The following is an 18272-nucleotide window of genomic DNA, read 5'->3' on the forward strand; positions in this document are numbered from 1 at the left end:
GCAGCTAAGAGTTCCAGTGCTGCAGCTGAGATTTGGCATGCTACAAAGAAAGATCCTACTCCACATGCCACAACCGAGACCTGGCGCAGCCACATAAACAGAGAGTGAAGGCTCTGAAGTGGCAGAGTTTGGAACTGAAAAGAGGCCAGTGCCTGTGCCTGGTGTTGAGATATTTGACCCAGGCATTCAAATTTGGGAGTCATCAGTTCTATAGGCTTTAAAAGTTTTTATGGAAGTGGATGCACATTATTTTGGGGTGTGCCAAGTGAAAAGGGGAGAGGCTTTGGACTGAGCTGCTCACCAGAGCTCTGGGAGAGAAACAAAGATGATTACGGAACCTTGAGTAGGTGTTCAGCCAGAGGAGTCACAGCAAGGCAGCGCTCATTTGTTTTCATGGAAATGGGAAATTTTTCAGAAGGAAGGAGTGGTCAGCTTTGGGATGCCTCTGAGAGGTGGAGTTAGTGAAGTAGAGGAAAGTATTACTGGGATCTGCCAGCAGGGCAGTCACTGGTGATCCTGACAAGGGGAAACCCGAGGAGAGGGCCAAGGGGTGAACAGGAAGTGCCTCTGTGCAGCTCACTGGTGTAGAAATCTGCTTAAAGCGGCTTCGCTCTTTCTGTTGTCCCTGATGGAAGGCCTGTGAGCTCAAGAGGGCCTGTTAAAGACGGATGATTTAGAGTCTCAGCTGCTGGGAGGGAGCCGATCAAGGAGAGCTTGCAGACGCTGGAGAGCAGGCAACTGAAAAGGTTGAGGAGGCGTTGTCCCATGATCAGAGGAGATGCCAGTGGCTGTTCTGATTTGTTGGTGAAGATCTCAGTTGTCTGGTCCTGCCTACTTTACCAATGGAGCAGGAGGTGAGGCTGTTGGGAGAGAGCTGCAGGGTAGGGTAGGGCAGATGGGTGCTTGCAGAGAGAAAGGCAAAAAGGCTTCCCAGAGAATGTCAGTAGGAATGTTGCTAGTGGTCAGGGCCTTTCTGAATTTTGAGATGATAAATTTAAAACCAGGCTGGTTGGATATGTGTGTATTCTCTTCCACATGGGCACGCCTGAAGGCCTGAGAAGGCAGCTGGTTCAGAGCATCAATTCACCCAAGGTTTGGGATTACTAGGCAACTACTACAGAGAGAGAGACAGTGGAGGGTAGTGCCATGCTATTAACGCCCACGTGGAATTTAATCCAGACTCAAAGGGGAGTGAGATTGAGAAGTTTATCTGATTAACGAGGTTGAGGCAGTGCCCTTGAACAGAAGAGCTGGCGGGATGGGCAGTTGTGGTGGGGAAGGAGGATCGTGTGGTGAGGGACTGCCATAGAGAGCAGAAAGCTGGAAGGAGGGATGTTGTCAGCCCTAGGAGGGTGCAGCCACTACAGAAATGAGAGGAGCTGAGGTAGGAGGCAGGGAGGCTGGAGGCTCCGTGTGCTCTGGGAGAGGAGCATCTGTGTGGGCCCAGGGAGTGGCTGCCCGTCTGCCTGATGTGCGGGCAGGTCCCGTCCTGGAACGCCCAGTTGGATTCCCTCAGGCAGTGTCTCCTCCTCCTCTGCCACCGCAGCACCTTCTTCAAGCCTCTGGTTTAGGGCTATCCTTACTGTGCCACCATAATCTGTATTTCTGTCTTTGTGTCCTTTGAGGCAGTGACCTCCTTGCGGGCCTTGACTCTGTGCTTTCCTGGAGTTAGCCTAGTACATGTGCCACCTGCAGGTCCGGAGGGAATGTCAGCTCACTGAGCGACCTTGTGGCTGCTGGCAAGTGGGGTGCGGATCAGCCCAGGGGAGAGAGGCTTGCCTGGGACGTCTGTATAAGTCCACACCGCGTTGTTAATTGTAGATTGTTATAGTGCAAAAAGTTGTCTTATTGATGGAAACAACTGCTTTTGATGAGTGTGAATAAATTCTGCTCGTTTCTGGCTTTCGGAGTTGGCTTGTCAGATATGCTGTCTGCTTTCTCTGATTCTTCCAGGGAGACTTTTGATGTGTTTATTGATTCACTGGTGCTGGAAATATTACATTGTAGTTGTTGATGCTGTGATTTGGAATATTATTTTCTTACAGCTTCCCGAGTGCTTTGTAATATGATTTCTTGTTTCTTAATCCTCTACTTCTCATGCTCTGTGTGCTATAACTATCTAACCATTTTCATATTTTAAGTTCTTAAGTACCCGTGCTGTGGGCTTTTAGTAAGGCAGTAGTATAGTATCGTAGTATAATGAAAATAATACTAACTTTAGGGCCAGGCAGATCTGGTGTTCGGTTACTGCCTGATAGTTAATAGCTTTTAAATCTTGGGCAGAGATTTTTGGGCGTATTTTTGTGGTTGTAGTTGCTGGCTGCAGGCGCCACAGTGGCTTACAGGACCTTAGTTCCCTGACCAGGGATTGAACTTGGGCCCTGGCAGTGAAAGCTCAGAGTCCTAACCACTGGACCACCAGGGAATTCCCCTCTAAGCTACGTTTCTCTTTTCTTTTTTTAAAAAGTTGTTGGTTTTGGCTGCGCTGGGACTTTGTTGCAGAACATGGGCTCGAGAGTATGTAGGCTCCGCAGTTGCAGTGCTTGGGCTTGGCTGTGGCATGTGGGATCCTGTTCCCTGACCAGGGATTGAACCCAGGCCCTCCTGCGTTGGGAGAGCAGATGCTTGGCCACTGGACCACCAGTGACGTCCTTAAGCTTCATTTTTTGTCTTCAAAGTGGGAAATAATGCCTGCCCATTCCCTACAGGTGTCTCGCTGCCCCTGTCACTGCACTTCTCCCCGCAGCCATTCACAGGTTCCCACCTCCCTCACATGCTGTTAACTGGTGTGTGACCTCCTGTCCACGTTTCAAGACAGAGCTCCATTTGAGCCTTGTATAAACGGTTTCGACGTGGTCTTCCAGGCTTTCTTGATCTATCCCTTCCCTGAGTGATTATAGTACTTACTTTGACTTTTCACTTTAATGCATTGGAGAAGGGAATGGCAACCCACTCCAGTATTCTTGCCTAGAGAATCCCAGGGATGGGGGAGCCTGGTAGGCTGCCGTCTGTGGGGTCGCACAGGGTCGGACACGACTGAAGCAACTTAGCAGCACCAGCAGCATAGCCCTTATGTGGCAGTATGGCATTCTGTCTGTGAAGTCTGCTATGTATCCTGTGTGTGTTGAATTCTTACACTGACTGACAAGGTTTTTGTGAGTGTGTATATCTTGTTCTCTCCCAGTAAGCTAGAAGCATTTTCAAGTCAAGTCATAGATTATAGTTATTTCTCTTGTATCTTCTGTGGTTCAGTTCAGTTCAGTCACTCAGTCTTGTCCAACTCTTTGTGACCCCATGGACTGCAGCATGCCAGGCCTCCCTGTCCATCACCAACTCCCAGAGTTTACTCAAACTCATGTCCATTGAGTTGGTGATGCCTTCCAACCATCTCATCCTCTGTCGTCCCCTTCTCCTCCCGCCTTCAGTCTTTCCCAGCATCAGGGTCTTTTCCAGTGAGTCAGCTCTTTGCATCAGGTGGCCAAATTATTAGAGTTTCATCTTCAGCATCAGTCCTTCCAGTGAATATTCAGGACTGATTTCCCTTAGGATGGATGGGTTGGATCTCCTTGTAGTCCCAGGGTCTCTGAAGAGTCTTCTCCAACACTACAGTTCAAAATGATCAATTTTTCGGCGCTCAGCTTTCTTTATAGTCCAACTCTCACATCCATACATGACTATTGGAAAAACCATAGCTTTGACCAGGTGGACCTTTGTTGGCAAAGTAATGTCTCTGCTTTTTAATATGCTGTCTAGGTTGGTCATAACTTTTCTTCCAAGGAGCAAGCGTCTTTTAATTTCATGGCTGAAGTAACCATCTGCAGTGATTTTGGAGCCCCCCAAAATAGAATCTGTCACTGTTTCCATTGCTTTCCCATCTATTTGCCATGAAGTGATGGGACCAGATGCCATGACCTTAGTTTTCTGAATGTTGAGCTTTAAGCCAACTTTTTCACTCTTCTCTTTTACTTTCATCAAGAGGCTCTTCAGTTCCTTTTCATTTTCTGCCGTAAGGGTGATGTCATCTGCATATCTGAGGTTTTTGATATTTCTTCTGGCAATCTTGATTCCAGCTTGTGCTTCATCAGCCCAGCATTTCACATGATGTACTCTGCATGTAAGTTAAATAAGCAGGGTGACAGTATACAGCCTTGATGTACTCCTTTCCTGATTTGGACCCAGTCTGTTGTTCCATGTCCAGTTCTAACTGTTGCTTCCTGACCTGCATGCAGATTTCTCAGGAGGCAGGTCAGGTGGTCTGGTATTCCCATCTCTTTCAGAATTTTCCACAGTTTATTGTGATCCACATGGTCAAAGGCTTTGGCATAGTCAATAAAGCAGAAGTAGATGTTTCTACTGTAGTAAGATGCGATGTATCATAAATTGTTCAGTAAATAAAAGTAATCAAGATGATGGGTAACCAAAGAAGATAAATGTATTTACCTCACTCAGGTATTCATTGTACAAATGTCCACTGACTGTGCACATGTAAGATTGAAACACATTGCTGCACTATTTTGAGGTTCCTGTTAACTGGTAGAATCCATTTCCTCACACTTTTATTTTGGGCTGGCCTTGTGACTGGCTTTGACAGTAGACTGTGGCAGAAGTGATGTGCAGGTTCTGCCTCCTGGGCCTTGTGAGGCCTGGTAGTCTTCCCTTTGCCATCTTGGAATGCTCCAACCACATGTACTGAACCACAGACTATATTACTGGGTTGTTGCAGATCACGTGTGGCGAGAGGTCCAGCCAGCAGCCAGCATCATTGCCTCAGACATGTAGGTGATGCCATAGACTCTTCAGCCTCAGTCAGGCTGGTAGACAGCAGCAGCTACCTGAGTGATTCCAGGTAAGATTAGCAGAAGAACCTCCTGCTGAGCCCAGTCTATCATAGACTTATAAGAAGTGTTAACTTGTTACTGTTATAAGTCACTAGTGAAAATGGCCCTACCTTTTTAACTTCTCGTGTGGAGAAGCCTGTAGTAGACTTGGAAGTTCAGAGCTCACAGCTAATTTTGGTTCTCTGCCCCACCCTCCATTGTCTTCACTCCTTTATGGTGGTGACCTAAGTGCCGCAGAGTAGTAGCTATAAGAAAGAGGATCAAGAGAGAGCTATATTAAAAAAAAAATGCCCTGTGCAAGCTCTTCTGATCTGGAATCTTATTTAATGAATGTGGAGCCACTAATCTCCCCATTTCCACCCTCGAAGTGCAGAGTCAAGACCGGAGGCTGTCTGACATGTGTCCCTTACATCAGGCTGTCCTGCTGTGTGTTTCATTCTTGTTGAAGCTGGTATTTTTTAAGTTCTTCCTGTTGGCCTGTAGCAGAATTGTGCTGCTTCTTATGATGTAACTGTAAATACTTAGGAAACTCTTCCTGGGGGTGCAGAGAGAGAACATGTGTACTTATTTGTTGGGTAGCTAAAAATACCTGTGAAGGAAGGCACGGGAGGTTAGCAACACCTTTTGCTTTAAGGTAGGGAAATGTGGCCGGGGGACAGGAGTAGGGGAGAGGTCTTGCACTTTTGTGCAAGAGAGGATCACCCATGACTTTTTTTTTTAATTAAAGAAAAAGAACAAAGAGGACCCAGTTGGCTTAATGCTTTGGGGCTTCCAGTGTCATTCTGTGGATTTCATACACAAGAGTTTGTGACCTGCATCTGGGTGTGCTAAACCTTTACTGCATAATTACTGTCAAGAAGCATATACTTACTTGTTAGAAATCATATGGAATTCCAGCTGAAGGGGAAGTTTTTATATAATATGTATTTTTAAAAATAATGGGAAAGAGCCTTAAATGTATGGGTTGCTTCCTCTCCTGGGAGTGGAGACTTTGCTGTCTGGCCTGTTGCTTCCCAGCTCACCATGAAGTCTGACCTCCTTTCCCTGAGTTGGGACAGAACTAGGCCAGACTTGTAATAACAAGGATTTGAAGGTGGGAAAGGGAAACTTACTGCCATGCAACCTTGGAAAATCACTTAACTTTGCCTCATTTTCCCCACCTGTAAGAGATAGGGTTGTGTTAATGCCTACTCTATAGAAGTGGTTGGAGAATCAGATAAATTGTATAAATCACCTTAGCATAGAGCCTGACCCCTCATGTTGATGCTCAAAACTGATATCGTCACCATCATTACTGGTTAGTGTCTGCTGATTTGGGGCCTTTTGGAGGAGTAAGGGATACGAAATTCTTTTCACTGAGAATGAAAGATGTTTAGAGGAAGAAGGAGTGATCAGTTATCTGCTGGTGTGTAACAGAGCACCACAAATTGGATGTCTTAAAGTATGAGTGAACAGTTTCTCATCATTCTGTGGTTTGACCGGGTGGTTTTTATCTCCTTAGATGTATTTGTGTATCTGCAGTCAGATGGTGACTGGTAAGGCTGAGTGGTCCCCCGTGGACTCACTCCCATGTCTGGTGGTTGCTGCGGGCTGCTGTTTGGAGCGAGTTGGTTCTCCTCTAATGGCTTCTCGTGTTCAGAAGGCTAGACCAGCTTCCTCACAGCATGGCAGTCACGCACGCTCCAGGGTCAAATCTCAGTTCATTTCTGCCGTCTCTGATTTCCCGCTGGCCAGAGCAAGTCTCAGGACTCATCCCAGGGTCACTGGGGAGGTTGAGATTCCATCTCGGTGGAGGAGGAGCAGCAAAACCTCTGCAGCCATTTTTAATCTACCAATCTTGACCATAACTAGCTTCTTGGTGAATATTGGGCCCAGAAAGAAAAGGTTCTGTTGGTTTCTCCAGTTTTCATGTATCGCTGATACCTTCGTTAGTCCGACATGGGAGCTGATTAAGGAAGTGGGGGTATTTTGTTTGGACTGAAAATTGGAGTGAAGGGTAATGGCTGCTTTGCTGTATCTAAGACCTTTCCTGTGAAGGAAGAACAAGTTCCATGGCATGGACATGACTGGAAAGCAATATCTCCTCCTCTTAAGGAAGGACTGCCACGTAAGACATCCAGGCTTCTTGATTGGAAGGAAAGCAGACAGTGGGTAATCAGGGGCTAGGGACTGCAGGAGTGTTTTCCTCATTGGATGACTTGACTCATCTCTCACTCTAGGACTTGGAAAGAGCACTGTGCTTTTTTGCTGAGAGTAGGGATGGGGTGGAGGTAGGGTGGGTGACAGGAAGGGAGAGAAACCTTGTGCTCAAACTGGAAGATTTACCCTGCCCTGAAGTTCAGTCTTACTTGATTTATAAGGTCAAACTTACCTGCTGAACCCCGAGAGTTCACACTGACTGTGTGAAGAAATTTCTGTCTGGTACAGTGTCAGGGTTGCTGCGTCTTGGAGATAGGTTTTCTGTTCATCTTCTTGGGTTAGGAATTGAGAAAAGACGTTGAAAAAATAAATATGTACAATTGTACCAGGAGCTGTAGATTAAATAGTCCGCCCGTTCAGCTTGTCTAGTAAAAATGACTTTGGTACCTCCTCACATCATGTGTTTTGTTCTATGCCAAGAGTGGTTTTGAGGTCTCCTGATTCTGTAGCAAAACACCAGGCCCAGTTGGTGCTTCTGCCCATGGAGAACACTGTGTCAGCAGAGTGTGGTCAGAATGAGCCTCTCCCCTTCTCCCTGTTGGTCACTTCTCTGGAGGAGGAGGCAGGAACCACTACCTGCTCGCCCTTTGTAAAGCTGCTGAGCAGGTGTAGGTGTCGCCTTTGACTTTGATTGTTGTTACTGGGACAGCCAGTTTGGTCAGTGGTGTTTCTATGGAGCCTGCCTCACTTCCAGCACTTGGATTGTAGGAAGCTGAGAGACAGGCTACAGACATACAGGGACTCAGACGCGGTGGAGTTTGGTTTTTGGCGGGGAGCAGAATTTAAGCTACCCATAAGTCATCCAGCTGAAGCAAAAGCTTGCTCTCCTGACTGGTGCATTTACAAGCTGGAAAACTGTGGGAAACCTCAACCCACCAACTGTGAAGCTCATTGGGTCTTTGCTTTGGGCTTCGACGTTCTTCCTGATATAAATAATAATTATGTTATTCTGACATGGTTGCCAAGCGTTCATGCTTCTCGCTCCACTTGTGCTTGTAAATGGTGCTGCAGTGAGAATGCTTTGTCTTTGATTAAATGTTTCCCAACATTTGAGCATTTTGTTATCTGTGCTGATGTGTCCTTCTCTTCTCTTGCTTTTCAGAATGGACTGCTGAATTATGAAGTATTTCAGACCCAGGAGGAGAGCGTCACTCTGCCACTCACTCCTTTCTCCTCTACTAGTTATTTAAATTGGACTTTTAATATCCTCCCAGCTGCTCTTCAGCCACACATGGTGCATTGCTGCCATTCCCCGGATTGCATCTTTGACACACAAGCTCTTAGTAACCTTCAGCAAACAAAGAGGCCGCCTCCGGGGGCCGCTCACGGGGAGGGCGTCACCCCCACCGCCCTCTAGCTTCGCGGCTCTGGATTGGAATTCCGCCATGGAGCCTCGCATGGAGGCCTGCCTGGCACAGGTGCTGCAGAAGGATGTGGGGAAACGACTGCAGGTTGGCCAAGAACTGATAGACTATTTCTCAGACAAACAGAAGTCTGCCGACCTCGAGCATGACCAGACCATGTTAGACAAACTTGTGGATGGACTCGCTACCTCTTGGGTGAACTCTAGCAATTATAAGGTAAGCCATGTGCAAGAGGATGCTCTTCTAGGTGGCTGAGCTACCTAGAGGGGGTCAAAATGGGTCCTTTGAAGAGTCCTTTGAGAGCCATCAGCATGATTGATCCCTTGGTTTCCAGTAAGACACTCAGTCACGTTGTGGCTTTTGGACATTTCATTCTAGAGCAAGTAGTGTTTTCTTTGATTTTTGTTGGGGATCAAAACACCCTTATTCTTCAGTGCACTGAGAGAAGGCCGTGTGACCAGATAAAAGAGAGGCTTTTATGTGGAAAAGGTGTAAGTATTTGAAGCCTTGAAGTTAAAGTGACTATCATGTCTTGCAGTGAGTGGCTCTTTGTGAATAACAAGTGGCCTCATTGATTTTCTTGGGGTTAGGGGTGGGGATTGGCAGTAGGAGCCTTCAAGCTCCTATTTTGAAGTCGGCCCAGGTACCTGGCCAGCAATAGTTATGGTTTGCCAAGTACTCTCCTGAGACCTGTTTGTAATGGCCTGAAGGGTATCCTTCAGGTTCCAAAGGTCAGGGCTCCTCAGGTGCCCTTGGTGGGTGGGAAGGGAGCAGGCTGGTCCTATGACACAAATGAGTTGTGAAGGTGGACCTTGGTGCCATTCAAAGACTGAGTTTCATGAAGGAAAACTGGACTGGACTTGAAGTGCTAAAGAGGGGTCATTTCTCCCCCTCACCCCCCTCCCCAGCCTTTAGTGTGTTAAAAAGCTGGCCCCTTTGGATCTAGGTTGAGATGGAAGTCAGAGCGGGCTGTTTGCATGATTGCTAATAGGTGCTTATAGACCTTGTAGACAAAGGGGCTTCCAGACACAGGAGCTTTTGTGATTGTTTTTCATTGTACCAGTCTTCTGACACATACGATTCATAACGGGTACTTACAGGATTTCTTTGTTTGCTCTAATATAGACTTTGTTTTCCAATTACATTGAATCTTGATCTTATCTAAGAGTCAGCAGGCTTTAGATTTATTAAGGGTGTTTACCTCGGTCCCTAATATTTCACTTAGAACTGGACTTAAAGTTTACCTTCCTTGACTTTGAAAGCTGAGCTTAAATTTTGTCTGTTTCATTCATCTATTTGTTCATTTAGCTGAACTTAATAAGTACCTCTTACCTGCTCTGTGTTGGTGCTGGGTCGGGGGAGTATTGCAGAGGGGAAGGGTGAGGTAGGCTAGTGACATCTTTGAGGTCTGTGAAGTCACCCTTCCTGTGTGCAAATTAGGATGCTTCTGGCTGAGAGTAACTGAATGCTGACTTGGTTGACTTAAAGTTTGCATAAGGAGATTGAGTAATTGCCTTTAGAAACTTAAGAAGTCCACATAGTTAAAGCAATGGCTAGGGAAGAAGAGTGACTGCTTATGTCTTTTACTTGGGAGGAAACCTCTGAAGCTTCCCAGCAAACTTTTTTACATTACATTGCAGCGTAACTGGGAATGGACAGGTGTCCACAGTGGCCTTCAGCCGTGACACTTCACCTCCTGGTTTCTTGAAGGGGTTCAGCCTCCCCTGATACAAAACTGTGGCTGTGTGGAGGGATTGGGTACCAGACTCCTGCTAGGAAGAAGGAGGCGAGGCAAGGGGCAGAGGTACATGGATGTTAAATAAGTAACCCACAGATTTGCTGTACCGCAGGAGCTTTCTTAACTTCCCTGGGCCTCAGTTTCCTCATCCATAATGTGGGAAAGTTATTATATACACTAAATGAGAGTGAATATACAGTTATTACGAAGAAGGAAATGGCAACTCATTCTGCTCTTCTTGCCTGGAGAATCCTGTGGGCAGAGGAACCTGGTGGGCTGCTGTCCATGGGGTTGCACAGAGTTGGTCATGACTGAAGTGGCTTAGCATGCATGCATCCAGTTATTATATGCCAGCCACATAATCAGCTTTCAGACATTCACAATCAGTGTCAAGACTTGGTTGCTGTCTTCACTAAAGTCGTAGTCTGGGAGGGGTGGGTAAGGATATATAAGTGGTTACAATCAGTGCTGCGTGTGCAGTAATTAAAGTGAAAGAAAGTGTTAGTCGCTCAGCCATGCCCAGCTCTTTGCGACCCCATGGACTGCAGCCCGCCAGGCTCCTTTGTTCATGGGATTTTCCAGGCAAGGGCACTGGAGGGGTTTGCCAGTTTCCTTCTCCACGGGATCTTCCCGACCCAGGGATCAAACCCAGGTCTCCTGCATTGCGGGTGGATTCTTTACCAGCTGAGCCACCAGGGAAGCAGTAATAAAGATGCGCAGAACTGGTGGGAAGACAGAAGAGAGTAGTAACACTGTCTAGAGGGACCCAGAGGTTTTGAAGACTGGGTTGATTTTTCATAATAGGAATTGTAGGGTCACAGTGGAGTGAAAGTTTAAGACTTGAGAACCTTTGTGATGTGATTTCCAAGAAAGACAGCTCTGGGAAGGAAAGGAAAACAGGGTTTGCTGCTGATTTGCATGTGGTCATGGACAAGTCATTCTACCTGTCTGTGCAGGGCAGGTGTTTGACTGGGTCTTCTCTCAGGGGCCTTAAGCTCTGATAGCGTGTTTGACTTTATACTGAAGGCTGTGGCATCAAGGCCATGTCGTGTGGTTCTGATCTTACCCAGTGTTGTGCACCCGTCTGGTCTGTAAGGCCTCTTAAGTGTGGTGACCATGTGCCTTGTTCACACCTGAAGCCCAGAGCCTGAAACATTGCAGGTGCTCAACACATCCTAGTTCCCTGCGTGAACTCAGGAATTTAGGGGCACTCTTGGCAAATATTCCTGGTTGCTTTACTGAAATTTGGAAGTGTATTTTTAAGGGAACTACACCTGTTTTTTTTCCTCCTTAATCATGGATTGAGATTACTTACTCAGAGCCTGAAGTACACTTCAGGTTTTATTTGAAGGGATTCACTTTGTAATAGGCAATTCTCTGAAGCTTGGCTTCTTGACATTTGTTTTTTTCTTTTTAAATTCAGGACTAAAAAGATAAGGGGAAAAGAGAAGTACTTTTGACCTTCCAAAGTGATAGCACTTAGGTATTGCTATTGCTTTTCCTAGTAAGAGAATGTAGATGAATGCCAACACAGTGTCTTATTTTAAAAGATAGTTTGCTGGAGCTTGCATCACTTACCTTTGAGTATTAAATGTAGTAGACAGGTTTGTACCTGGTTTTGATTAAGGTTTAATAGCTACTGATTCTTGCTTATTTACCATATGATTTAATATCTCATTTAATCTTTATAACATTCCTGCAAGATAGATGGTGGTATCCTAATTTTATACATGAGGTCATGGAAATTACTGAGAATTAACGAGATAATTTCTCTCTGTGATCATGGAACTGGGATTTAAATGTAGGACTCTGATTTCCCAGCCAGTGTTTCTTTCATTAGAATAGAGGTCAGCAAACTTTCGTGGTAAATATATTAGGCTTGGTGGGCCCTGTGGTCTTCTTGTAACTATTTAACTAGTTTGGGCCATTATAAATGCAAAAGCAGCCCCAGATAATGTGTTCGTGAGTGGCCATAGCTGTGTTCCAGCAAGACTTAGTTTACATAAACAGATGGAGGTCGGTGGCCCCTGGACCATAGTTTATGAGCCCCTGCACTAACAGACACTGAGCGCCTGCCATGTGTAGATACTTTCCTCACTGGTGGGAACTGTTCATGATTCATTTGGGAGAAGAGTGAGCCTTATAATTTGTACCTAATTTGGGAATAGGGGAAGCCATCATTTTGATAGAACTCAGTTTGCTTTTGGAGCAGCTTATATGATATTTTAGGAAGCCTGCCTTTTTGGCTCTTTCATGCAGACTCATTTTAGGGTCGGTATATGTTCTGTAAACCTGTCACTGATTACTGTGAGCTGACTTTGCTGAAATCAGCCTCTGTGCACTGGTACCGGATTGAATCTCGGAGACAGAGTTTTGGGTGAAGTAGAAAAGAATAGCATTGTTGCTTTGCTTGGCAAAAGAGGCACAGCAGGCTTCTGCCCCCTAAAACTATGTGTCCCTTGAGGTGGAACCAGGACCTTGCCTCAGGGCTGCGCTGTTTCTTGGCCGCTCCTCCCTTTCTCCGCATCCCTTCCCTTCCTGGATTAGCAACTGTTCCATCTGCCCTTTGGAACTCAGGGAAAATCGAGGAGCCTGCTGGTGCCCAGGAGCCCCTACAGGGTCTTGCTTGGTATTGGCTTTGGATGTTGTTGGGTCATCTTGGGGAATGAGTAATTGTTTATTTAAATAGTGTCCTCATACAGCTGGAACTCCCCAGGACTACACTGTGGGGGTGCTTTTCACCCGCATCCCCAATCCAGGGTGTCACTGTGTGGACTTTGTAAGTCTTCTATGATGTCACAGTGACTGTGGGAGACACGGAAGAGATGGAGTCTTTATTTGTTTGTGAGACTTCTTTTCTAGATTGTGTGTGTGTGTACGCTCAGTTCTGTCCAACTCCACAGACTGTAGCCTGCCAGGCTCCTCTGTCCATGGGATTCTCCAGGCAAGAATACTGGAGTGGGTAGCCATTCCCTTCTCCAGAGGATCTTCCCAACCCAGGGATCGAACCCGGGTTTCCTGCATTGCAGGCAGATTCTTTACCATCTGAGCCACCAGTACCAGAAGCTATGCTAAATATGTGTTCATTTTTAACTTATTATCACCAGATGAGATGGATCTTGCTATATTCATTTAACAGATGACACTGATGTACAGATAAATCAGGTAACTTGATCAAAATGACAGAACTAGTAATCAAGGTTTCTGGGCCTTGAACCTAAGTGTTCATGCAATGACTGAAGTGAATTAAGCACTGATCCTGTGTGGTAGTGCCCTGAGGGCTGGGTATCCTTGGGGGAAAGACAGGCCAGGCATGGTCCCTTCCTCACAGTGGAAGTGCTGGGCCAGTGCTGGACAGTCTCACTCTGTCTCAATCTGATACATGTGGACTCCAGCCCAGGGCATTGTTGTCTCAAGGCTCAGGCCATGCTGACTTGAAATTTCTAGGATCTCTTTTAACTGAGGGCTTCCTTAATCTCTCCCCTTAACGGTCTTAGTGGTCTAAAGGTAGGACTGTAAGGAATCTATACAGTTGGAGAGGCCTTGATGGAAAGATGGGGTTAAATGGGACCAGGAAGGATCAAAAGGAGTGAGTTGCAAAGTCAGAGAGACTTCTCTTCCTTCTTGTTCCTCCGTGTCTAGCAGCACTGTCTCAGTATAGACTGTAGAAAGTTTCGTCTCTTCCATAGCTGCTCTATGGAGCACGGTATGACCACTGCTCTGGTTCAGGTGCCCTTTCTGGCCTGAGGGGAAGGTGCTAACAGATAAGGGAGGCTCCTCTGTGCCTCTTGCCTATCTCCAGAACCTTGACTTTAATTGAGGTTTTAATTTTCCCCCTGGTGTCCTTGAGAGAAGAGCCAGAAAGGATGATTGGATTCAGATTAAGTGACTTCTGTTTCTGGCTCTCTGCTTGCTGCTGCCACAGTGATGCGGCTTCTTAGAGGCTGTTCCTTTTCCCCAGGTTTTCCCTGCTGCCTTGTCCTGTCAGTTGCAAAAGCTTAATTTTTCTGTGTATAGCTTAAAGACAGGTGCCTCTCTTCTAAGTACGAAAGCTGCAGTGAGTGGTACTCAACAAAAACAAAAGCAAAGCAAAAAAAATAAAAATAAGCGAGGAAGAATTATTTTAAGAAAATTTATGTGACTTGTCAAATAAAAATGGTGTCTTCTATGTATGTAATTAATGGCATTTCTTCCCAAGTGTGTGTTTATGTATAAGCAAGGGCAGCAAAGTGCATTGGAAGTAGTTCAGATTGGAGGGTGAACAGTCTGAATTCTCATCCTGTCTCTGCCATGTAGCCTTTTGAGCAAGTTAGTTTACTCATCTGTGAAATGAGTCTGGTGATAGCTGGTACAAAGCATTGTTATGAGGGTGCAGGGAGCCTGTATACGAAGGTGCCAGGGCTGCTTGGAGTGAGCGTGTGGTCACTGAGAGGAAGATAATGAGGATATGCAGTTACTGGGCCCAAAGATAACAAGATCTGTAGAAAGTGAGCCTTTATGTGGGACTGAGTTTGTGTGCCTTCCTTAGTCCTGGTCAGCCTGTTCCTTGGAGCATAGGCCTTGGATCCTTTGTAACAAGATATGAATCCTTAAACCATGCACTGTTGATAACAGAGGCCCTGAGCAGAGCAGCAGCTGGCATGGAATTCTAAGAGTGAGTTTAAAACCTACTGGCAAAGGCAGTCTGCTGATGGAGGACCCCTATTTTCAGAGGGTTTCATTTGTTCTTTTTATTTTTAACTAATATTTCACCTTGTTTAAGAAAGCTCAAATTGAAATAAGGATACATACAATGAAATCATAAATTGAATGTCAGAGCAAAAAGAAAAAGAAACAGCTAGGGTGAGAGCACAGAGCCGACAGTGAGGCTAATGAATCCATGATTTTGATGTTTACGAGTAGCTCACTTTTATGAAGCACTCATTGTGTATCAGGATCCGTGAAGCACTTCTTGTTCATTGCTTTGTTTAATCATGAGGCAAGTGCCCCTGATAAGCTCTGGGATTGCTCCGGTTCAACAGCTGGAAACTGCTTAAGCGCAAAGAAGCAACTTGCCCAGGGTCACAGAACTGGAAAGTTATTTTAATCTGGATAGTCTGTCCTTGGAGCCCACATCCGTATCGGAGCAATACTGCTTCCTTTATAATGCTGTAATGATATTTATAGAATATTTATCAGAGCAAAAGAGTGTTATGGTGTACCCCGCAGCTAACAGTGATGACTTTAGGAGACTGGATCCTGAGTGACAGATAAGCAGCTCATTTTGTACTTTAACAAAAAACCAAAACGATTTAAGATAAGTGTATTTAAAACAGTTTTTGACTGGTCCTAATGGAATCATGACCTTATCTACTGTTTAAACTCTTTATTTTGGAAAATACTCAAACATACAGGGAAGTTTCACAAAACTGGAAAAATGCATTGTTTACTATAGCCAAGATATGGAAGTAGCCTAAGTGTCCATTAATGGATGAACTGGTTGGCCAAAAAGTTAGGGTTTTTCTGTAAAATGTTATAGAAAAACCCAAATGAACTTTTTGACCACCTCAATACGATGGAATATTATTCAGGTGTAAAAAAGAATGAAATAATGTTACTTGTGAGCTAAGTGAACTAAGACAGAAAAAGACAAGTACATCCTGTATTATCTCACTTATATGTGGAACCTAAACAAAACAAAACACAAACCAAGTTCATGAATGTCTGCCAGAGGCAATAGTTGGGGGTTGGGCAAAATAGGTGAAGGGAGTCAAAAGGTACAGATGTCCAGCTCCAAAATGACTGAGTCTTGGTAGCGTAATGCAGTGTGGTGACGTTAGGAATGCTGCCTTGCATAGTTGAAAGTTGATAAGATAATAAATCTTAAAAGTTCTCATCACAAGAGAAAAAAATTCTGTAAATGTGTGTAATGATGGATGTTAAGTAGATTTACTGTGGTGATCATTCACAGTGTATACAGATACTGAATCATTATGTTGTCCTCCTGAAACTAACATAAAACTGTATGTCAGTTATACCTCAAACCCTTTCCCGAACCCAGACATTCCTGTGCAGAGTTTCCATGTGTTTCATCCAGACCCCCGTGGCAGTGCTTCTCCACTTGTCTATCTTCTCTGTATGTGAACCGTTGGACAGGAAGTGGTAGACGTTGTGCTCCTCACTCCTAAATATTCGTGTTTCCTACAGATAAGGGCATTCACTATATAGTCTTAATGCAGGTCTAGGACCTTAATACGGGTCCTAATACTGTATTAGGATTGATAAGAGTACTAATCCCTGGAGGAGGAAGTGGCAGCCTGCTCCAGTATTCTTGCCTGGAGAATCCCGTGGACAGAGGAGCCTGGAGGGCTACAGTCCATGGGGTTGCAAAGAGTGGGACATGCGTGAGCACACACACATGATCCAGTCTGGGGATCTTATGCATGTTTCACCTGTTGTCCTGCTAATGTCCTTTATAGCAAAAGAAAGAAAAACTTTGTGGTCTACAATTAAGCTCCCCGGCTGCATTTTCATTCTCACCTGTATGGTCTCCTTTGACCTGGAGCAGTTCATTGCACGTCTGTCCTTGTCTTTCTTGACTTAATACTAGGCTGTTTATTTTGTACAGTTCTTCCATTTGAGCTTGTTTTCTGCTTCTCATTGTTTGATTGGTTGTGTGTTTTGCAGTGGGAAAACCATGGAAGTGATCATTGTATCATATCAGAAAGCACGTGGTATCTTTGTCCTAGATGGTAAAGAGATGTTTGCCAGGTTACTTCTGAAAGTTGTTATTTTTTCCTCTTATAATGAATAGGTATCTTGTGGGGAGATATTTTGAGACTATGTAAATATCTTGTCATCAAGCTGTCACCTACTTTAGTATTTGTTGATAATCCTTGCCTAAGATAATTATTTGGATGCTAAAGGGTGATTTTCTGATTCCATCATTTCTTCTCCATTTATCAGTTGGCTTCATTTACTTTTGAAATGTATATCCTTTGTCTATTTATATAGCAGGAATTAAGTGTATACTTTGATAGTTATCCCCAAAAGGAACTACTGTGAAGAAAGAAGAAAATGTTTAAAATTAGTCTAATGTAGGTACATTTATATTCAAAAAGAATTTAAGGCCGCCTAATCCTTTGTGAACATAAAATTAATGTGGTGAAATTTGGTTTGGACTCTGGGCTTCCTGGCAGGAAAAATAGAAACAGAGAGATGAAAGAAAAAAAAAGAAACAGATGGTTATCTATCTGTATATTGTAAACAACTGTGGAAGGCATATAGAAAGGCACGTAGCAATAGAATGTCTTCTTGGATTTAGCAGGATGTTAAAGGACACTTTGTATGAGGAAAAGAAAGAAGAGTATGGAGAACACATGAAACAGGAGGCAATGCTGAAGGAGGCAGGCCCCTGTAGACACAGTTTAGCCATAGCTGCTGTTTGTTGTTAGCCCCTCAGTCAGCCGTGTCCAATGCCTTTCAGCTCCTAGACAGTATGCAGCCCACCAGGCTCCTCCGTCCATGGGATTCCCAGTCAAGAATACTGGAGTAGGTTGCCGTCTCCTTCTCCAGCTCTTCCCGACCCAGGGCTTGAACCATGACTCCTGCATTGGCAGGCGGATTCTTTCACCACTGAGCCCCCAGGGAAGCCCTCACTAGTTAGAGCTTTGGGCTACGGGGGAAATTGTCAGATGGCATCCAAGGTGAATAGGTAATCAAGAGCTGACTGACACCACTGAGTTAATCTTCTTAGCAGGTTAAGTAGAGGAAGAGTCTGTGACGAGGACCACAGCAAAGAATCCAGAGAAACTGGATGAAACTGGCTTGAATAGACATGGGAGTCGACCTGGAGGAATTATCTGGCCACAGCTGACTTTCACCAGGGATTTGGGGTAGGGGCAAAGATGGCTATCTGTTGTGGGCCAGATGGCTGGGGTTATAGATGGGTAGGTAGTGCTTGGTGCCAGGCCTGGTGGTGGGTCAAAATTTGTGTTTAATCATCCTTAAAGGCTTTGTGGAAGAGAGGGGGCTTTGGGCCTTTTTTGAATGAGGGAAGGGAGATAGCTTAGTGACTCCACAAAGCAGCATGTCACAGGTGTCCTTAGTAGAGGTGATTTTCTGAGAGAAGTGGCACGTTCTACACTCGTGGGG

At 45.1% G+C, this 18272-nt stretch overlaps 1 protein-coding gene across 1 annotated transcript in view; it reads left to right on the forward strand.

Moving 5' to 3' along the window:
- The window catches only part of CLASP1 (cytoplasmic linker associated protein 1), a 276810-nt gene that overhangs the window by 29033 nt on the left and 229505 nt on the right, over positions 1 to 18272 (forward strand). The window contains 1 exon segment of the mRNA XM_018061634.1: positions 8140 to 8617. Coding sequence (XP_017917123.1) covers positions 8423 to 8617 — 195 coding nt within the window. The 5' untranslated portion in view covers positions 8140 to 8422.

The sequence above is a fragment of the Capra hircus genome, chromosome 2 (assembly GCF_001704415.2).
Source record: "Capra hircus breed San Clemente chromosome 2, ASM170441v1, whole genome shotgun sequence".
Lineage (NCBI taxonomy): Eukaryota > Metazoa > Chordata > Mammalia > Artiodactyla > Bovidae > Capra > Capra hircus.